General features: G+C 32.0%; 1 protein-coding gene across 1 annotated transcript in view; it reads left to right on the top strand.

The window, feature by feature from the left end:
• Nucleotides 1-15,153, top strand: part of LOC129804818 (protein kinase C) — a 29,577-nt gene extending 14,424 nt beyond the window's left edge. The window contains exons 7-9 of the mRNA XM_055852447.1: nt 2,112-3,282; nt 7,599-7,738; nt 7,841-15,153. Of these exons, the coding sequence (XP_055708422.1) occupies nt 2,112-3,282; nt 7,599-7,738; nt 7,841-8,002 (1,473 nt within the window). The 3' untranslated portion in view covers nt 8,003-15,153. The remainder of the gene's footprint in view (nt 1-2,111; nt 3,283-7,598; nt 7,739-7,840) is intronic.
• Nucleotides 15,154-15,842: the final 689 nt, after the last annotated feature.

The following is a 15,842-nucleotide window of genomic DNA, read 5'->3' as shown; positions in this document are numbered from 1 at the left end:
CAAGTATCAAAAAACGGAAAAAACCGTTTTTCGTAAATACCAGGCGCAAAATCCAAATGAAATCAAAATGATAAGTATTTTCGTAAATCATTTGAACCTAGCAATAGAAAAAATAGCATAAGAACCCAGGGACAAAAAAAGTTTGAAATTGTTGCACAGTGTAATTCAATATAGAATAAAAATTAGTTATCGGTTATGAACCCTTTCATTACTGATTCATAACCGATTGGAATTGGATCAAGTTTGTCAGGAATTCCAAAACCTTTCCAATGAACGCAAACATGATACAATTCGGTTTAGAAATAAGTTCTCTAGATCATGCTAAACGTTTGGCCTTAAAAAACCGTTATTACAAATGATAAGGTCGTATAAGGACGAAATGTCCCCCTGGATAATCTATAAAACATAGCCAAAAAAGAAAAAAAAATCTAAACTTTGGCAGTCACAAGTATTTCCCGGCAGTCTTCTATAAGACAAGAATTCCTGCCCAGAATATTGCATAGCTTTTTGAATCTTGAACTATAATGTAGTAGGGTCTGTAATATGTGCTTTACTAATAATAAATTTCTAAATGGGTGTAGCCTATTATTTGATCATGATTCAAATCGTCTGAAAATAATAAAATAATAATAAAAAAGATGATCATGTCTCTTGGAAGCACGATCTTGATTAGAACGCTTTCAGATAATCCAAGAAGTCAAATAATTATTTCTAAAAAAGAAAACAATTTAAAAAATGGCAAAATCTGTAATGCCAATTAAATTATCAACAAAGAAACTTTTCCAGTGTTTTGTTAGGGAGCCCAAAATAAATGCTAAGGTAAAGCGATCTTTCGAATAGAGGTTTATGCCCTAGACCACCCCCATGGCAAGTTTTCTATTGGAGCTATTTGAAGCCAGATCCTTTACTCAGCTCACAGAGCCGATAGGCAAAAGTTATTTAGATAGAGATCTATCTAGTGGATATATCCTTCCACAGAGATCAGTTACTTCTAAAAATAGATCAGTTCCTACTTTTAAGATATTTCGCGAAACGGTAACGGAAATTCTCATACGTATTTGTATGTAAAAAAGGGGTTTGGCTTGAACTCCACAGGCCACATGCCAGGGGGTACCCTAGACACACTTACGGTTTACTTACGGTCTACACAATACAAGAAATTTCCGTCAAAAATTTCCTTTAAAAAATTTGACGTTTCTGCCTGCAATAATAGGGGAAATTTCTTTAAAAAACACATTTTTTTTAAATACTCGTATAAAGGCCCAAATAGACTCAGGCTGACCCTCGAGAATATTTAGCCTTTAAAATTTGACAGTAAAAAGTTATCGCAAACTGTCATACACTGAGGGATTAGGATCATCGTTTAGAAGTCCTTTGCATAAATTTCCTTTACCTAATCCTCTACTGCCAAATTTTACAGGCTAAATATTCTCGAGGATCAGCCTGAGTATATTTAGGCCCTAACGCTTTAAGCCGAGAGGTTAGCTTAATTTGATTACAATTATCTGACTAATCCGTCTCTCGGCTTAAGCCGAGAAACGGTTTAGGGGGAAACTGATGGGAATTTAGTCAAATCATCTTTTTGATTATAATGACGTTAAGTCGTAAGTGTGTCTAGGGCATTAGCGCAGCTCCCGAAGGTATCAAAATCTTAAATAGCAACCAAATTTATTGGATATTAACTGAATCTATTGGATCATTTGGCCTTAATAATCCTCTCTTGAGTCATATTTTTTAGAAAATCTTGGCTAATAAGAAATTAGAGATGTTAAGCCATATGGCTAAAGTCAGGTTTGAAGCCCGCATAACAATGGTCGCAAGGATCGCAAAGAAAGGACGATGTTGTGTAGCCTCTGTAGCTACTGACGAAAGCGTGCAGTACGCAGAGAGTTTTAGAATACTCAGGAGTTTTATTCTGAATTAATTCCTTATCACTGAAGCTTCCGGAAGGGACATTGGTGTCTTGCTTTCCTCTTCATAATGTTTTGTTCCAAAATCCCTTGATCACAGAGGAATCTCATCGATTTGCTTTCTAATTTATTTTTAAATTCTAATGAGGGATGACAAAACACTTGGTATATTTTTGTTTGTCTTTATTGATATTTATGCAGCAACATAAGCAAGAACTGCCTCAAGCCACTGGGCAACGGTTCAATGTGAACATCCCACATCGTTTTGTGGTGCATAACTACAAGAGATTTACATTCTGCGATCACTGTGGTTCACTGCTGTATGGGCTGATCAAGCAGGGGCTGCAGTGTGAGGTGTGCAGTATGAATGTACACAAGAGATGCCAGAAGAATGTGGCCAACAATTGTGGTATCAACACAAAACAGATGGCAGAGATACTCAATGAGATGGGTATATCGCCAGACAAGCAGGCGCCACCGCGGCGATCAAAGTATCTCAATCAGGCACCAGGTGAAAGTTCAACGGCCATCAGTGAAAGGTCATATGACAGTGGTGTTCACTCAGAATCATTCTCAGATAAATCCAGTATCGATGATACAAAGTCCAGGGAGTCCCTACAAAGTTCTGATCACAGTCACGATGTTGGCCGTTCGGGCAAGATGGGCCTCAATGATTTCAATTTTATCAAGGTGCTGGGCAAGGGATCCTTCGGCAAGGTGATGCTGGCCGAAAAGAAGGGCACTGATGAGGTGTATGCGGTTAAAGTGTTGAAGAAGGATGCTATCATTCAAGATGATGATGTCGATTGCACAATGACGGAAAAGCGAATTCTCGCGTTAGCGGCTAAGCATCCCTTCCTCACGGCCCTCCATTCCTGTTTTCAGACACCAGATCGACTCTTTTTCGTCATGGAGTATGTCAATGGGGGTGATTTGATGTTCCAAATTCAGCGAGCTAGAAAATTCGATGAAGGTCGTGCGGCTTTTTATGCTGCCGAAGTGACACTTGCCCTGCAATTTCTCCATCGTCATGGGGTTATCTATCGTGATCTGAAGCTGGACAATATTCTGCTCGATCAGGAGGGTCACTGCAAACTGGCGGATTTTGGGATGTGTAAAGAGGGTATTTTGGATGGAGTGCTAACGTCCACTTTTTGTGGTACACCAGACTACATTGCCCCGGAGATTCTGCAGGAACTGGAGTATGGACCATCGGTGGATTGGTGGGCACTTGGTGTTTTAATGTATGAAATGATGGCTGGACAGCCGCCATTCGAAGCTGATAACGAAGACGATCTTTTCGAATCAATTCTCCACGATGATGTTTTGTATCCTGTCTGGTTGTCACGTGAGGCGGTGTCGATTTTAAAGGGTAAGTTTACTTTCAAATATTTTATTTTAAAGTTCTTCCCCTTTTTAAAATTTAAAATGTTATTTCTTTTTTTTTGTGAAAGAAGAGTAAGGGAGACTGGGGCAAAAAGTCACAAAACGGATATTTTATTTTTTTATAAGGTACCCGAGCACCTCCAAAACTTCTAATTAGTCCAGTTTTATAGGAAATTTACCGCCCTACAACTCTGTGAAAGTCATTGTCTTCTATTTTGTAAGAAAATATATTCATCGAACCGTTTTCTAAAAGGTAATTTTGTGATCATTCTCAAAAATGCTGGGGCAAATAGTGCCAGGCATGGGATATTATCACAATTTGATTTGGTTTATAACGGGCTTCCGTAAATTAAAAAAAAAATACCTAGATAACATATTTTCATAGGAAATTTATTCTTCTACACCTTTGTAAAACGGTAAAACACAGTTTTCTCTATCTGAGCGAGAAAAGCGCATTTTAAGCTATTTTACAAAAAACACACAAAAGACTGCAAATCGTTTGACCAATGCAAACAACAAGCGGCGAGACATGGTAATGACGTTTCTTTTCACTGTGGGATATCAGAAATTGTTTCGGTTTTTGTTACTTTTTGCTCCATAGCTTTTGTTACTTTTTACCCCAAGTGATCGTTTTTAATAAAAGGATTTATGGAGAAAAGATTCTTTGTAAAATTCTAAAATAGATAGCGGATTCGTATTCAAAGAATATCTAGATAATTTGGGAAATATTTACCAGTGCATCAAATTTAATATAAGTATAGCTAATAATTGATATCTGTTGTAAGAAAAACATTTCAAAAATAGGGCTAAAAATTTCGATATTTTTTATTTTCTAAATTCCTTGTTCAAATTCTAACAAACTTACGACATTGAAGAAGACTTATGGCGGCTATCTATGGAAAAAATTTTAAGCCGCTATCTTATTTATTTTAGAAGATATTGAATTTTAAAATTTTCGATTTGTGACTTTTTGGCCCCAGTCTCCCCTACCATACAAACAATGGTTACTTTTTTTATTTTATTTTATTTTATTCAGACAAATCTAAAAGAAGAAAAATTAGTTTAGAGATTTAAGCTAACAAGGCAAAGTAAATATAAAAAGAAACAACCGAGAATTCTTTAAAAAAGAAAATGATTTGAAATAAAACAAAATATCCAAAAAGAAAAAAAAAACATTTCAAAAAAGTTATGAAAATAACTCCTGCAATCATTACATAATTATTATTGACAATTTGAAAAAAAAAAAAAGAAAATTTGTTTTAGAAGAAGATTAATTTGCATACGCTTCTAATGTAGGATGATTAATCTCGGAAGTCCTTTAATATTGAAAATAAAGACAGTAGCCATAAAGTTTAAAAGAGCGACAAACTTCTCCGGAAGGTTCAACAACTTTTCAAAATTAGCGGAATTCACGCTTTGACTACGTTTTTTTTCGATTGTTATCCTCATATGAGACCCATTTTTCATGACGGCTCACCTTTTATTCCAAACATGGGCCTTAATTCTGAGACCAAGATCAAGATCAAGATATCAAATCTGTCAAATGCCTTGGAATCTTGAAATCCAACACACAAACCGTGTGGATATCAAGATTTGCAATTCTGGAACCAATATTTCAAGATTTCAAGACGTCAAATTTCTTTTTTTCTTGAATTAATTCCAAGAACCTCTCGGAGGTGCTTGGAATTTTCAAGATACTAACAATTTGAAGAGTTTCATGTGGAAATTGTTTTTGATGAGGAATATTTCTATAAGAGATGATACAAAAAGAGAAAATGATTATGAAAAATGCTATATTTGATCTTGTAATTTAATCGTAATGGTACATATTTCTAGATGTACGTTTCGAAGTACAACACCCTGAGAATACCTGCAAAAGAATCACATCTTGAATAAGCATTTTCAAGTTTATCACATGTCACAAGTTTTGTTTGCACTTCTTTTATTCCCGATTATGGACTGTAATATATTTAATACAACATATAATTAATTTTTCTAATTTATACGGCGAAATTTCAACAAATTCGGCAAAGAAATGAAGATATTTGTTAAAAGTGACGTGTCGTTAAGTGTGGAAAATCTTGAAATCTTGGTTCTTAGCTAAGACATTGTAATGTTTCGCGTCAGAATATGAAATCTTGATCATGGAAATATTTGACTGCTTGAAATTTTGATCTTGATCTTGGTCTCAGAATTGAGGCCATGGGTCGATTTCGTTGTGTTTTTGCAAAGAATCACAGACATCAATTTGGTTTAACAAGATCTTTCGCTACAATTCGTGTGGCACCCATACCATAGGGGACATTGGGGCAAAAAGTAACAAAACGGATATTTTATTTTTTTTTACAAGCTACCCTAGCGCCCCAGAAATTTCTAATTAGTGCAGTTTTATAGGAAATTTACTGCTCTACAACTTTGTGAAAGTTATTTTCCTCTATTTTGTAAGGAAATACATTTATCGAGCTGTTTTCTAAAGGTAATTTTTGTGACCCTTCTCAAAAATGCTGGGGCAAATAGTACCAGGTATGGGATATTATCACATTTTGATTTGCTTTATTACGAGCTTTTGTAAATTAAAAAAAAAATAGCTAGGTGACATATTTTCATAAGAAATTTATTCCTGTACACCTTTTTAAAACACAGTTTTCTCTATCTGAACGAGAAAAGCGCTTTTCAAGCTATTTTCGAAAAAACACACAAGAGACTGCTAATCGTTTGACGAATGCAAACAGAAAGCGGCGAGACGCAGAAATGACGTTTCTTCTCGCCGTGAGACATCAGAAATTGCTTCGGTCTTTGTTACTTTTTGCTCCATACCTTTTGTTACTTCTTACCCCAATTGGTCATTTTTAATAAAAGGATTTCTGGAGAAAAGAATCTTTGCAAAATTCTAAAATAGATAGTGGTTTCGTATTTAAAGAATCCAAATCATTTAGGAAATACTTACCAGTGCATCAATTTTTTTTTCAAAGAAATTTTAAATATCAAATTGATTTGATATTTTCTTCAATATTTTTTAATGGTCAGGAGTCAGGAATCTTCTTCCTTCAGAACATCACAGAACTGCCGGATTTTCCTTGTTCATGAATAAAAACACATCCAAGATCAAAATCCAAGTCAAGACACATCTCTCCTGCTTCCTCCAGAAAATCCCAGTTCTTGGAATTTGGTATTTTGTTCAATCTCCTCAAGAACCCAACTTGGTCAGCACTAATCACCTGCTTCCTCCAGAAAATCTCAGAACTTCTGGGATTTTCTTGAATATTACGCCCAAAACACTTCAGATACCTTCTGTGGTCAGAGGATTCAGGTTTTTGAAAATTAATTCAAAAACCAGTCAGATACGTTCGGTGGTCGTCTGAAGAAATCTTCGGTGGAAGATCTGGGATTTTCTGGAGGAAGCTCCAGAAATCCTCTGACCACAGAATGTATCTGAAGTGCTTTGGACATAATGAACAAGAAAATCCCAGAAGATCTGGGATTCCTGGAGGAAGCTGGAGCAATCTTCTGACCAACTTGGGTATTTTTGGGTGTGCTTGACAAAATACGGAAGAAAATCCCAGAAGATCTGTGAATCTCTGACTAGACTGGTGTTTTTAATATTGAAGTTTTAATATTGAAGTCAATTTGTTCAGTGTGTAGGCAATTATTGAAATATTGGTCATTTTGGGAAAAATCTGAATCAAATCTCTAGAAATTTCATTTTAGTGAATTTTATTACTCCTACAGAAGATATTATAATCCAGTCAATATATGAACTTTTATTGCTATGATTAGCGAAGATTGAATTGATAATACAACTTATCGCTGAAAACTTCTCGACTGCAGCTCTATCTCTACAGTCCCAAAAATCATTTGTATCAAGCAATCGTAGAATTATTTACCAACATTTTAACGATTTAATAAGTATAATAGGTAATAAAGTGGGGATTATCTAGTTAAGAGAAAAATTACAATTTGCTTAAAAAAATATAGGTTCTAAACCATTTTTTGACATGGTTTTGTAAATTGAGATTCTAGTATTCCATTTATCTATTATCTTTTAATTTCATTTTTTATTATTTAGATAAATGAATAGGAAAATAGTTATATTTTGAAAGAATTACTGTGAATATGGCATCGCCCACATTAAATCAGGTGCAGAATGGATCGTCTGGCGGTTCAATCAATAAAATTAATTAGTTATAATTTTTAATAAATAATTAATTTTTAATTTATTTTTTTTGTATAAGATCCGTTCTGCAAAGCCGCATTGTTCCATGTTGACAGGGCATTTTTATTAAGTTCAAATCTTTGTTATAGGTTTTATGACGAAGAACCCAGCGAGACGTTTGGGATGCACAGGAAATGAGAATCAAATAAAAAGTCATGCATTTTTCAAAGATCTTGATTGGGATGCGCTGGAAGTGAGAAAAGTGAGACCCCCCTTCAGGCCTAAAATTGTAAGTACAATCACTTTCTTTTTTTTCTTTAATTTTTATGTATAACTTTTTAATATTAAAAAATTGCCATTAAAAAAATAAACTTTAATGCGGACATCACAGAGAAGTCCAAGAGACGCATTAAATTTCGATGCCGAATTTACCAAAGAAGAACCTGTATTAACACCTGTTCCAGTAGATACAATTCGTTGCATAAATCAAGATGAATTTGCTGGTTTCTCATTCGTCAATGCGGATTTTGGTCCAGAACGAAGAGTTTGCTAAATCAAATTGAGTTTTTGTTTTGTTTTACTTTTTTTTAAACGTATTTTCTTTTTTTGAAAAAGAAAATTTTTGAATATTTTATTGAAAAAGAAAAAAAATGTGTTGACGTACGAAGTTATGGCAAGAAGTCGTCCTCTTACCAAAATCTATATAACTAATTTATATGTGCAGCATGTTAGGTAAAAAAAAATTATTGTGAGAAATCGGAAAAAATGATTTTATCCTTATTGATTGTGGAAAAATGGGGGGATTTAGTGAAATTGTGTTAGGGGAAAAATTTGTCAAATTTTATTTTGTCGTGGAAAGAGGATGTCTTTTTTTTTTATTTTGTCTTTATTAAAAAAAGTGAATGAGATTTTTTTTTGAAAATTTTAAAAGAAGAACAAAATATAAGCAATTAGATTAGAGACACAAGAAACAGTCGATGAAAAGTAAAACAAAATATTAATAGCGCAAATAATATGAGGAATGGAAAAACAGTATAGAAAAAATATATTAAAAAGATTAAATAGGAAAATATTAAAAGAAGAAACAAAAACTAGAGAACAAAGAGGATCCTTTATTAGAAGGACTTTAAAAAAAATGCGAGACAAATGTAGAAGAAAATTTTAGATAAAGGAAAACTATCTCACTTGGGAAAAGAGAAAAATATTTAAAAAAAAAATGATTGGAATTGATTTGTATTTTTGGCCATATTTTACGTACTAAATGAGTGTGTAACATTTTGTAATAACTGAAAATCTTTATATATACAAGAAAATTTGTGACATGGCCAAAATTTCATTTTCAATTCTTTAGGTTTTCCGTTGCATGACTCTGAAAGGAAAAAAAAAAGTATAACTACATTTTCTCAGCGATTAATTTCACTTTTAAATGTAGTGTTGGACTTTTTTTTCGAAAAGTGTCTAATCTCAATAAATAGACAAGAAAGAAAGAAATTACCATGTTCATGCGTTAATCATCTCACTGAATACCACTAATCAAGAGAAAATTTCAACACCTCAATCTTATATTTGATATTTTGTAAAATTTTTTAAGAAAACTCACATCACCAAAAATTTTACGTCACATCTCTCAAAATTCTACACCTTTTTGAGACCTACAAACATAATATTCCTGCACTACAATGATGAATTTTCTATTTGAACTGTCTTTTAGGATTTAAAAAAAAATCAATAAGTCCTGCAATTGAGATTTTAAGAAACAAAATTTTAGCTATTTTTTTAATCTTTTTTTTTGCCATTTTTTTGCAAAAAAAATTGTTTCTTTTTAGAGAAAATTTAAGTTTTTTTTTTTTGTGAAAATATCCCAATCGAATTTTTTTTTAGCATCATTAGGAGAAAAAACTCTCATTTGATTTTATTACTATTAATATTTTATTATTCCAAGCAATTAAAAAAAAAATAAGGTGTTTAGGAAGTACAAAAAAAATGAAATATTTTTCATAAATCTGCTATTTTTGATGATTGTCTATATTTTTTGTATTAGCATTAAATGCAAATTGTGGGGGACTATTTAATTATTTTCTTCGCAGACAAAATTCTGAAATGCTTAATAAAATGTCATATAAGTTACGAATTTGATAAGAAATTGTGTTTACGATATTTGCAAATGAAGATTTTTTTTTAATGTTATATGGCAAATCTTTTGTCTACAGACTGCTACGAAGAATATCGTGAAATTAAATAGTCCTCTTTGTCTACTTTTGGTTGCTTTTTTGGCTCGATTAAAAAGAATACCTTGACTTGCCGTCACTTTAAATCTCATATTTTGCAAAAAAAGCTTGTTATGAGGGAGGCAGATACTTTCATTATTTTCACAGTATTATGTATAAAAATCCAGCGAGCACGATTAGCTAAAAAAAAGCAGGGTTTTCAACTTATTTTTGCTGAGTTGATCAGCAAAAATATGCTGATAGATCAGCAGTACTCGAACAAAAAGTGCTAACCAAATATATAAAAATGGCACTGCCTCTCTAATGTCGTTTTAAGGTTAGCATAATTCAGCTGAAAATACATATGTTTTCAGCTGAATTGAAGTAGGTTAACATTTGGAGCTCGCTGGGAATCCTGCTAGGTTTTTAAATCGCCAAAAGTTTATGGAAATAAAAAAAACGTTTTTGACAGTTTTGTTTTCAATACAATTTTTTGGTGGGCGTGGCTTATAATTTTATGGGCAGTATCTTTTTGGCTCCACCCAAAATTGAATTTGCAAAAATCGACTGTCACTAAGACTCCACATTATATCCTCTCCTTCGTTTTGGCTGTATATAAACCTAAAAAGGGCGTGGTCTTATTCTTGGCTAGAGGTCCCAGAAGAAGCCATGATTTTGATTGTTTGTTGTAATATAATTTTTATTAGGATTTGCATTAATCTAAAATAGAGGAAAGGACACATGATTGTGTTACAACGAGATTGAACTCCGAAAATATAATAAAAGTGAAATTTCAAAGGGTCTAAAAAGCAGCTTCCTCGTGAAAATCCCGGATTTAAGGTCAAGCGGAAGAATGGCTTGGGCTAATGAGAATTAATTGATATTTCGACGCTTTGTTACCTCACCACTGTTCTTCACATTATTTATTAGCTTAATTTCGAGGATGCTTGCTAAGGTTTCCAGAATTGCAATCTCCTCAAAAGCCATATAAAATGATAATTGAAATGCAATTTATATCTAATGAAAATTTAAAAAATAACACAGTCGTTCTTCTAAATATTTTATAAAGTGTGGGCGGGTCAAAAAATACATTGCTTACAAAAAAATTAGCTCAATGACCCTTACTTAAAAATTGTAGGGGAGAAACGCTATCTTTATACAATATTTACCAACATTTTTCTTTTCATTGTCATATTTCACAGAGGAGAGATTAAAAATTTGAAAGATTTGTACAAAAGCATTTCAAAGGGCGGGGCTTGAATAAATTTTCCCATTTTCTAGATATTTTTCTATTCTGTTTTAATTCCGTTCTAATTTCTTTTTTGTTAAAATACAGACTAGTTTAACTTGATTTCCGTCTGTCTTTATTAATCCTATACAGTTAAAAAATGGTCAATCCAAAAGAAGGCGGAGCTTATTTTTATCTCCTGATACTCAACAACTGACAGTCTTCTATTTTTCGTACCACAATGCGATTTTTATATTAGAAGCTTAAAATCATATTTGTCTTTATGTTTCTTCTACTGTGAAAAGCCAAATCTAAAACGGGCGGGGCCTCAGAGTAATACTACGGAGAGCACATTCGCATAAAAAATCTATTCCAGTTTTCATATAATTTTCCTCAAATTGAATGTAATGCGTATAACTAGAACTGTTTTCTCGGGCGATGAACGATCTTTTATATGGAATTGAATCACTTGACGTTTTTTTTTTTAATTGATAACTCGGTATCAAATAGATGTCAAATTGCGTGGGGCAAACCAAGAATTCTAAGAAATCCTCTTCCTTTTGTGGAAGAACATTTTTTTTTATAGAGGCCTTGGGTGGTTGGATATCTACACTCAATCCCGGGATTATGCACATTTTCAGGATCGAAAAAAACGCGCGAAATGGCATAATGCCTCGAGAAAATTTGCCTAGCCACAGGGGCTGTCTTTTGAATAAATCAGCCGTAGAACGAATTTCGCGCGGAGCAAAAGTAGTTCATATAAAAAGATTCAACTGTTTAATAGAAATGCATTAACAAACAGTAATTTTTGGCCAGAGTTGTTCAATAAATGGTTAGAATATTAAAAAAAAATTACCCTAATAAAAGAAATTAAAGTTTTATTCTGAAAAGGTAGCAAAATGTTTTCAAATTTCCCGCGTCGCAAAATAGTATACATTTAGGCGTATTTAAAAAATAATTGCATAAATTGACTCCCAAAAGTAGGCAAACTTGCATAATTGTATGTGCATAATTCCGTCAGGTGCATAATCCCGAAGGACTTAATGCCGGGACTCAGTATAAAAGGAAAATTTAAGATGTACTCACTAAAAGAAACCCTCAGATTCGAGCTTTTCACTGATCATGGAAATTTATTCTTACACTCCATAGCACTGTAGGGGAAAGCACACTACTTTCGGACGACTCAAGCTTCGGACAACTCCTTTTTTCAATATGTTTTTTTTTTTTTAAATAAATTTGACCCACTGTAATATAACATGTTAATAGATAGTTCAATGCCTCAAAATTTATAAAAGGAACCATTGGTCAAATCCATTAATAAAGTAGACAAAAAATTGATTTGTCCGAGGCTTGAGTCATGTGAAGATACTTAGCGCGCTTTCCCCTACTTTATCACTAAACACTGTTCACTCCAGTTCTTGGCAAAAAAAAATCATCCTGACCGTAGTACTTCTCTGAAGGTAGGGCCTGTTTTAATGAATCTAGCAGTTTTGAGTGAGTTATTTAAGGTTTGCACAGGTTTGCAGGAGAATCCAAGAAAAGCTTTCCTATATTTCCCGTAAGAAGGCGTGACTACTATGTTTTGTAGGCGGAGCTTACAGTGGGAAACAGTTTAAAAAAACTAGACTTCTCTGGAAGTTCCTTTTTTCTTTACGATGTTTCGGGGACAAGCGGTTCTCTAGGCAAATCACTTAGAGAAGAAAAGTGGAAACACTGTAGGGTCGGAGGAACGTCTGTTCGACAGGGAACCCCTATTGACACTTTTGTCAAAATATTGAAATTTATTTAATGTATCTAGTAAAATATGCGTAACATAACGTTTTTTCTTTAATATACCTTTTACTATAAACAGAGATGTTCAAAATTCATATCTCAAATGGTACAGAGTAGGGTGTCAATAGGTGCTGAGACGAATTCTTAAAGTGTCAATAGACGTTCCTTTCACCCTACTTGTACAAGATCACAAATTTTATTGTTAACAAAATTCTCTTTTTTTCGTCTATTATCTGCTACATTCCATCGGAATGAAATATTCCCATAAAAAGGCGGAACTTTTTGCAAAATATGAGACTTTGAAGAAGAGTTACGGAAATATGTTGGACAGACCTACGGTTTAAGACGGGAAACGGCTTAGCATAATTCTTATCAAAATAATGATTAGATTATATTTTCACCAGTTTCTGACCAAACTGTCTCTTTGGTTAAGCCGAGAAACGGATTAGATAGTGGGAAACTTATGGGAATTAGGCTAATCATTATTTTGATTATAATTACGTCAAGCCGTATTTCGGCTTAAGCCGTAGATCTGTGCACCACATAAAGTTAAGAACAATCTGCTGTTTTATATAGCACATGATTTTACTTGTTTTGATTTACGCTCTATCCACATGTAATTAAATATTTTAGGGCAATCGCGTTGTCTGAATGACTAAAAGCATGAAGTTTTACCCAATCAGGGAATGCGTAAGAACTAAAATATTTTAAGAGATTAAATATTTAATTACATGTGGATAATGATTTACAAGAAATGTTATTGTTTTTGAAATTAAAACAAAAAAAGAATCTTTCTCAGTCAGTATACGCTTCTATCGCACTTGGAATACATTGTAGTATTTGATACGTTTTGAATTTTCTAGTCACTATTTTTTAGTAAGAGAAAACTGTTGTATTTTCCTGTTTTATTATTTTTTTACTTAGTTATTTAGTGAATAATATTTTAAATGTGGAATTATGCTTTACTGTGAGAAGATTTCGATTTAAAAGTGCTTCTATTGCATATCGATTTGTTCAGGTTGTTATTATTATTATTATTTTTTTGTTTAATATAAATCTTAAATATTTTGTGCTCAATAGTAGTAAAGTTTGTCTCAAATATCCTCATCATATTAAATTGATTTTTGCTGATATATTAAAGCTAAAAGAACAATGAAGGATAACACCAAATTGACAAAAAAAAATGTGAGATTAAAATGGTTATTACTTTCTTATAGTATTAATTTATCGAAGAAAAAAAAACTGAATGATCTGTTTATTGTAATCTCTGTGCCAATGATTGAAAGATGGTTTTGAGTTCTTTTTTTCGAATAATATATCTTATATAATAAAATCCCTTTTATATGAAATTAAAGAAAAAAAAAGAATATTTACATGTAAAACTAAAAAAAAAAAGAAGAAAAAATATGAAACAATTATTGAGCACAATGTTTTATCTTATATTCAACTTGTTATAAAGTATGAAATCCAATTACAAGAAGAAAGAGAAATGAAAAATATTTATAAATATAGCATTAAAAATAGTATTTTATATAGCGAAGGGGGAGAAGATAGAAAGAAATGGAAAGAAAAAAAAGAGATGATAAATACTATGTTGAACGATTTTTTGAAATTTTAATGGTCATTTTTTTTAGAAGAAAATTAGTGCAAATGAAAATACGCAGTATAAAAAGAATTTATTTTGAAAAAAAAACTATTGTTTGTTATCTAATCTATTAAAGAGATATCCTATTAATGAAAATTAACTGAGTCCACAATGGTAATAGCGAAAATGAAAAAGAAAATGAATCTATTTTTATTGTCTTAAGGTGCCAGATATTAAAGGAAAAAAATAGCTTGTGTAATTGACGATGAATTTTTGTGGAAATAGCGCAAATTTTCAGAGATGTAGATAATTTAATTTTTTTTTTTGGATAAAATTGCGATATTTTCATTTTCCTCTTTTGATAAAGAAAAAAGAACTAAAGAGAAATTTATTTTGGTTTATTTTCAAATTACTCATGACTGATACGAGAATTTTGTTGTATTATAATTACTGTGGAATTCCTATTTCTCAATCAGCGTCCCTCCTTTTCGTCCTTTTTTGAGAATGAAGGTGTTGGGAAGAAAGGAAAGAAATCAAATCGTCATAGAAGAAACTCTAAAAAAAAAGCACTAAAATCACATATGTATTGTGGAATGTTATTGATGGAGAAGAAAAAAAATGATAAGGAAAAAACTACCAATATTGTGTTGTCAATAGTGATGAAAATAAAATAGATAAAAGGGAGATGAATAAGTGAAAAATACATCAAAATTATTAAGAAAAATATTATTTGAGACATAAGATAAAAAAGAAAAAGAAAAATCCCATATAAAATATAATATGTATACATAAGTGTAAATGTTTTGCTTCGTGTTGATGAGATATAACTAATAAGGTGTAATATTCTATTCAAAAGAAAAAGTAAAAAAAAAAATGAAGATATTGTCATATAAATATTACCATAAAAATAGTGAATGAGACATCAGTAATGCATTACCACATGAAAAAAAAGAACAAATACAATTTTTATCGACTATACAACAAATATATTTGCACGGAAATATGCGTAAAGGAACTGCATTTGCATTAACGGTTTACTGATTTATTTTTTATTCAATCCGCAATTTCAATAACTAAACCACTGCCAGTTTTTTAAAAGAAAGATTCCTAGAAAGCCTAAAATAGCAAAATCTGTGGTGATTTTTTCTAATACGCAGCAAGGTTATGTTTCAAAGTGAGGTTATGTTGAATATAGCATTACCTAAAAAGGCGAATTCTAATTAAGATTCGAAAATTGTGAACCTATTAATTGAGTTTTTCGTAATCGTCAACATTTAAAAACTAAGGGCCTCTGCAAATTGAGAGCAATTCTAGTAAAAATTGCCTTGAAACGTCAAAATTCTGTCAAAATTGCAGTTTTTGATGATAATTGCTCTTTATGTGGGGGCTTTAAGTAAACAGAAAATACTCTATTCATCAAAAAGCATATTTTTCTGATTTACTTCTTCCAAAAAATTTTATGGGATTAAAAAAATTAATATCTTTAAAAATTATCATTCATTAACTCAAAGACTCAGATGCCACAATTTTAAGTTGAGAAAAATATACCTATATACTACGAAAAATAAATATTTTAAGACATATAAATTATTATTATTAT

The sequence above is a fragment of the Phlebotomus papatasi genome, chromosome 1 (assembly GCF_024763615.1).
Source record: "Phlebotomus papatasi isolate M1 chromosome 1, Ppap_2.1, whole genome shotgun sequence".
Classification (NCBI taxonomy): domain Eukaryota; kingdom Metazoa; phylum Arthropoda; class Insecta; order Diptera; family Psychodidae; genus Phlebotomus; species Phlebotomus papatasi.
Note: the sequence above shows the minus strand (reverse complement) of the source record. Positions and strands in the feature narration are given on the sequence as shown.